The 6,984-nt window shown below is 46.3% G+C and overlaps 1 protein-coding gene across 3 annotated transcripts in view; it reads right to left on the bottom strand.

The window, feature by feature from the left end:
* LOC122717095 (protein dead ringer) overlaps window positions 1–6,984 on the bottom strand; it is an 88,174-nt gene that overhangs the window by 52,721 nt on the left and 28,469 nt on the right. For 2 of the 3 annotated variants that reach the window (XM_043940830.1, XM_043940848.1), the window contains exons 3-4: window positions 2,120–2,323; window positions 1,422–1,775 (exon numbers count right to left, since the gene is read on the bottom strand). In XM_043940830.1, coding sequence (XP_043796765.1) covers window positions 1,422–1,775; window positions 2,120–2,323 — 558 coding nt within the window. The remainder of the gene's footprint in view (window positions 1–1,421; window positions 1,776–2,119; window positions 2,324–6,984) is intronic. The other variant, XM_043940838.1, reaches the window with a different exon arrangement.

Raw genomic sequence — 6,984 nt, 5'->3', positions numbered from 1 at the left:
TCTATATATATATATATATATTTCTCTCTCGAACTGACGATCATCGATCGCGAGGGGAGCGCGAGATCGGTTAAATTTGGAGATGGAGAACGGGCGCGAGCGTGGAAAAAGGGGGCGATTCTCTCTCTCTCTCGTCTCGAAAACAGGAGAGAAGGGAAGGAACCAGCATCCTCTCGCTAAGAGCTAAAGATTAAAGACCGGGCAAGTACGCCCCCACCGGAATGATGGATGCGATCCCGTGGAGGAGACGAGGGCGCCGCTGCTCCTCGAGTAGGTGGAGACTTCCATTTTCATTCCTAACGCTTGTTCCTTGTCTCCCTACCGTACCTATTTCGCGTTCGCTCGCGTCTCCGCGCTTTAATCGGCGATAGCGCAGGCTCGAGCCTCCTTGCCCCCCTTTTCTCGAGATCCCTCTCTCTCTCTCTCTCTCTCTCGAGGCGGAACAACCCCTGCGCGGAATCCTCCATGCTTCGAGAAGAGCGAAAGGATCCGTGTCGCGAAAAACAACCCGGTCTAAAAAATTTTTTTTTCTTTTTTGCTCTTCTCGAGAGGAGGAAACGAACGAGGAAACGTCGAGGAGAAGGAGAAGGAGACAAAATGAAAAATGTTGGAAGCAAAAAGAATCCGTTTTCGTCATTTCTTCGGTTTTGGAGTATCCTTAATAATTGCGCCCCCTCTTCGCATCCCTTTCCTATTCCTCCCTTTTCGCCTTTATAATATTCTCTCCTCTTCCTTCTTTCTCTTCTTCCCTTTTTCAATCACCTACTCTCCTATTCCTTTCGTATTTCCACGATCAATCGTCCTTCCTTCGACGACGGGGAAAGACCGACTGTCAACCGAGGCGGTCATTCGAGAACGGTCAGTAATTATATCCCGCGCGTGTAAAAAATAATAATTAACTCCTATTGCCGCGTCAATTAACCTCCCTCCCCGCGATAAATGCCTTCTTCCCATCCTTTTTTCTTTATCCTCCGCGCGAATGTTTGCCGTTTGTAATTACACGTTCGATTATTCGATTAATTCCTCGCAATTCCACCCATAAAGATAAAGATCAATTTACACGCCCGGAACATTCAATTACAATCGATCGAAGGAAAAAAAAAAAAAAGAACTGAAGAGAGAGAGAGGGAGAGAAAATGATTATTATCGCGACAAATGTTAACCGATTCGAGCTCGAGCTTCCATCTCTGCTCGAAAGAAGATAAAGAAGATCGGGAGAACAAACGCTATTATAACTATTATCCTTGCCCACCCCCTCACCAAGACGCACTCATCGATCGTGGTCAACGAGACGAAACCGATTTCTTTTCGATCGATCGAAACACGATCGATAACGCGAGGGCAAAGAGGAAACTGAACGGTGATAAATACATACATAAACACATATATATATATATATATATACACATATAAGTACTTGCCTGACGCACCTGTTTGAACTGCTCTTCGAAGCTCCAACTGGTCTGTTGCTGATGATTCGCTCCCGTCGTATTACTCTGCGACTGACTGTTGGTCTCGCGAGGCTCGCCACCGTTCCTAGCGCTCCCCTGTGAAGACTCGCTAGAATGCGAGCTAGCCGACGACGTCACTTGATTTCCAACCCCGCTCCCGATACTACCACCACCAGATTGCGCGTGACTGTTTTGCGAGTGATGTTGGGGCGTCAGAAACGCGGGCGGTGGAAACGAGAATGGTAGATTGAAACCACTTCCGCCCATTGCCGCTTGCAACGCTTCTAAACCGCTCTTGTTGTTCAAAGCGTCCATATCGGTGGGCTGTGGGAAATCCATTTCGATTTAGCAGACCGATTCTCTTCCCCGCCTCTCCTGCCCTCCTCTACGCGGGAGGAGGAAAGAAAGCGAGGAAAGAAATTTTGCATCTTTTTTTCTTTTCTCTCTCGCCGACGAAGATAAAAAGAATCGACGACTCTTGATCGAAGATTTTCTTTTCTATCGCGAAGAGAATAAGGAGAGGGGAGGGGCGGCAAAGGGAAGAAACAGAGTTGGTCGAAAAAATTAAAAATTAAAAATTCGCGGCTTTCTTTTTCGGGGAAACGAGACGAAAAAAGAAGAGAAGAGAAAAGAAAAGAAAAGAAAAAGAACGTCGATTTCCAACTGACCTCCATCTTCAATTTTGCCAGAAAGTGCGGATGATGTGCACCCATCAGACTGTTCAAGTGTGTTAATGGAGTAGGTGTACCAGCCTGCGCGGATGCACTATCCGTCGAGGAGTGCGTGTTACCTTGAAGTGGCTGCTGAGGTAACTCCTCGCCGCTCTCTTCATCCTGAAGATCCGGATCCGACAGATCCTCTTCCTGATGAGACTGAAAACAGATACGACAGATACGTTGAACCACATGCGTGTTCGGATCGTTGCGTTGCTAATACCCTGTTTCTTTTTCACCCCCTCCCCTCCCTTAATAATAATCGAATAACAGATCGATATTTGACTTTTCGATCGAGTTTTCGAAAAGCGACTCGAAAAGAAGAGGAAAAAACGAGCTCGAGATCGCGATAATGGATCGTCGGACTCGTGGGCGAAGAGCAAGGGGGGGGGGGGAGGGGGGGGAAACGGAAAGCTCATTAAGATTAAGAACTGGTGGTAAACTGCCTTTAATTTCTGTTTTTATCTTAAGTAACAGCTACGCAAATTTTAACCTGATTCCACGACGTGATCGTGTCAAAGATGGAAGACGTTGGCACGACGACCATTAGGCCTGGCCAGCGGCGGCGGTATGAATGGTCGAACGGTTTTGTGCAGCGGCGGAGGTAAGGAGGGCAAGATATCGGGTGCATTAAACATTAATTAGGAAAATGGCGAACGCGCCGCCTTCTATACCCAGGCCAGATACCCGCTATCGGCCATTATTATGCTACGGGTGTCATAAGTGTTTTACGACTGTGCCCGTTGCACCGGTGTGCCGAGATAAAACTATACAAAGTGACATTACCGTGAACGGAAATGAGCATCGTAAAACGCGTGGAAAAAAGAGAGAGAGAGAGAGAGAGGGAGAGAGAAGGATGTTCCCGCGTAGTCGTTGGCCGCGGTTGGATCGGTTTTCCGTCCTATCCGATCGTCGCGCCAATAACTAAGAAAACGGCCACGAACGTAATCGTCCCCCGAATCGTCGAACTCGACTCGTTTTCGTTCGTTCCTCTTTCTACTACTACTTTTTACAAAGGAAACGACCGCGATTCCTTTCCGACTATCGTATCCTCGAACTATCGTCCCTCCCCGGCACGGAATCGGCGTTATCGCCGCGCCACTGACAATTCCTTTCTCACGATCGTATCGTAACGAGCGTCGCTCAGTCGTTGCCACTTTCTGCGTAAATTATATATATATATATATATATACGGTCACACGATTGTTGCGAGCGATAACAATTCGATATTCGATTATAATATTTTTCATTATTGAAAAATATGAAAAATTATCTCGGGTGATATGGAAATTTCGTTCGAAAAAATGTCGAGTCTCCGTGGAAAGAGTGTGTACGTACTTTTCCAGGGGGGGATCGGAAGGGAGGAAAAGAGGATTGGAGGGGGGCGTGCGCCATCGTCGAGGCGGATGCAAATAGATTCATCGAATCTTCGAGCGTGTATTCAAATAGGTTTGCCGGCCGGTTTCTCTACCTGAAAAGGGCGGACTTGGATAAATATATGCTTATCGAGCGCGGGTGGCGATCACCGATCCGAAACGAAATTGTGCGATCGAGGAGGAGGAGGAGGAGGAGGAAACGGTTCCTCTGTCGGTGATTTTGTGTCACGTGTGATAATATTGACCCTTTCGAGGCGGGTCACCGAGACGAGGTGGTCCACTCGATGGAATCCTAATCAAATACGAGACGATCGTTCGAATTTTTCTTTCCTCTCTCGATATGGAGTTTATCGGTCGCGCGATCGAGAAAAAAAAAAAAAAAAGAAGAGAAAGGAAAAAGAACTCGATAAACACAAGGGGGAGAGGACAAGGCGCTCCTCGTGCGCTTCTGACACATTGTGCTTAACGTATGCAGAAAACCTGTCACTGCCAGGAGGTCTCTTTATAGATAAAACTCCGTGAAAGTTTCACGGATATCGTGGGATATCGGTAGCGCGAAATAAGTAGGTACGTAATAGAAAGTCGTGTCGGGGAAAAGTGGGAAGCGTGAAAACGAGACGGAGCTGGCTGGTATTCGCTGGCATTCGGTATTCGCCTCGAAAATTATATCATTGAAAGGGGGCGCAAGAGGTGGTGGCATCATTATCGTTAATCGCACAGGCGTTTAGGACGCTCTATTGTTCTAACCGGTCGTGGCGCGCGTAGGTGTCCGATACTCGAATTCTCGAGGGATAATAGATGGAAGAAAAGAAAAAAAAGAAATTGGAAGAAGTCGTAACGGTGGGGAAGAGGGATACGATATTTTGGATTTTCCATAGTGAAATAAATGCTGCGATAAATGAGTAAGTTTCTCTTCTTAATCTTCTTCTTTTTAAGGAGGACGAAGCGAATACTCGGAACGGGAAGTCGTTCCGCCTTGGTTTCGCCAGAAAACCATCTTTAAGAGGAACAAACAGAGTATATATTCGAGTATTTCCCCTCCCTCCCTTCCTCGCCCGGCCGCGATAATAACTCAAGATGAACCGAATAAATCAATAGAGAGCGCGGCGAGAGTGGGTCCTGCGGCTTAAGCCGGGCAAACCTTTGGGTAAAACTGTTACCCCGAGCAAACAAGTGGGCGCGGCCTGCGCCCGTACTCCTCTCTCTCCCACGCCTCTGTCACCTTGTGCGCGTCTCTTACCTGCGCGCGTGTGGGTGATGATCGTGTCCCTGCATAATTCGTAGCTGTCGCCTACCGAAAACGCGCCGATCCTTTCCCTTTCACGAACACCACAGGCTGAAATCGAGATATAATATCGAGGGGAATCGTCGTCCTCCTTTTATTCCAAGCCAAATCGATTTTTCTATTCTCGATCTTCGAAATTACGATTCAACGATTCTCTCTCTCTCTCCTTCATCGCGAAAACGAGGCGCGAATTAATTCTCGAAAAAGGAAAGAATAGTTTATCCGCTTAGAAATAAGGAGGGAGGATCTTCGAAAGAAAATGTTGTCGTGATTTCAAAAATTTGACGACTTTATCGATGGCGGTATATGACACTTACCAAAAACTGGCGCGTTTGTTTAACGCGTCACGTTACGCGCCAACAAAGTTCTCGACCCTCGTTGCTTCATGAAGACGTTTTAACGAGATTTAATATATCCTAGCCACGACAATAGCTAAATTTACCGGAGGCCGGCCAGCGACGCGTTATCCCTTACGAGCCACGGCAGATAACCGAGTCCGCGCCGTGATTTATCGCCGCGCCGCCGTTCTCTCTCCACGATTGTTTTATTGTTTATACCTTACAGTTTGCACGCTTCGCGGGTGTACCCGCGTGTCCCGTGGCAACAAAGGACGCGCTCATGCGCGCGCAAGGATCTCGGACACACGCGTCACCCACTCATCCTTGCCTAAACGTAAATCATCGCCTAAACGCTCGACGAGTGGCGAGCCGCTTCTCTCCAATATTCTAATTATCGTCCTCTTTCGATCTTCGATCGATGCACGAACCGAATCCTAAGTTGAGGTGGCGATGTCACGAAGCGAAGCTTTCTTTTTCTTTGAGATCGACGTTGAGATCGAAATCGATGCGTGATTTCGAGAAATTCGGAGAGTGCAAAGCGTCGATCGATGCACCGAATCTGAAGATTCTCAGAAGTTGAGGTGGCGATGTCACGAAGCGAAGCTTTCTTTGAGATCGACGTTGAGATCGAAATCGATGCGCCACCAGTGATTTCGAGAAATTCGGAGAGTGCAAAGCGTCGATCGATACACGAACCGAATCAGAAGTTGAGATGACGATGCTTTCTTTCTTTTTCTTTGAGATCGACGTTGAGATCGAAATCGATGCGCCACCAGTGATTTCGAGAAATTCGAAGAGTGCAAAGCGTCGATCGATGCACAAACCGAATCTGAGATCCTCAGAAGTTGAGGTGGCGATGCTTTCTTTCTTTTTCTTTGAGATCGACGTTGAGATCGAAATCGATGCGTCAGTGATTTCGAAAAATTCAGAGAGTGCAAAGCGTCGATCGATGCACCGAATCTGAAGATCCTCAGAAGTTGAGGTGGCGATGTCACGAAGCGAAGCGAAGCTCTCTTTCTTTTTCTTTGAGATCGAAATCGATGCGCCAGTGAAAAATTCGAAGAGTGCAAAGCGTCGATCGATGCACCGAATCTGAAGATCCTCAGAAGTTGAGATGGCGATGTCACGAAGCGAAGTGAAGCGAAGCTCTCTTTCTTTTTCTTTGAGATCGACGTTGAGATCGAAATCGATGCGTGATTTCGAGAAATTCGGAGAGTGCAAAGCGAGGGTAAAGGGGTTGTCGTGCTATTCGACTGCTGATAATTTCGATGGTTGATAAAGTTTGGAGATTGGGAAGATGAAAGATCAAGTCAAGTTTTCGAATTCCTCTTTTTCGATAATTCGATTCTGAGTGAATGGATGAGGTTCGATGTATTCACTTTTGATCGAACAGAAACACGCTGGAAAATTTTGCAACGCGAAGAAAAGGGAAACGTGTCATTCTTGATTATCGATAGTATTTATATTGATCGATAAGTTTTTAATCGAAAGATCGTGAAGTCATCAGCCAAGTTTTTCTGATCTCCTCTTTTTCCTGCGATAATTCAATAGCCGTGGATCCAATGTAATCAGTTTTGATTTCGCAAGATGGCGGAAAATGGAATGCGAAGAAAAATGGAATTCTCGTTTATGATCAAAAACTATCGATTCTTTTCTCATTAATATCGATAAAATGTGAATCGAAAGATCTCAAAAATCGGTCAAACTCCCGATTTTCTTTTTTCCATTTCGCTCATATATAATTCAACTCTCGTGAGTCGAATCTAATGTAATCAGTTTTGATTTCGAAAGATGGCAAAGAAAAAGGAGAACATTGTGTTC

Source organism: Apis laboriosa, unplaced genomic scaffold, assembly GCF_014066325.1.
Source record: "Apis laboriosa isolate Shangri-la unplaced genomic scaffold, ASM1406632v1 scaffold11_cov152, whole genome shotgun sequence".
Taxonomy (NCBI): Eukaryota; Metazoa; Arthropoda; class Insecta; order Hymenoptera; family Apidae; genus Apis; species Apis laboriosa.
The sequence above is the reverse complement of the archived record's forward strand: the minus strand, read 5'-3'. Positions and strand labels throughout refer to the sequence as shown.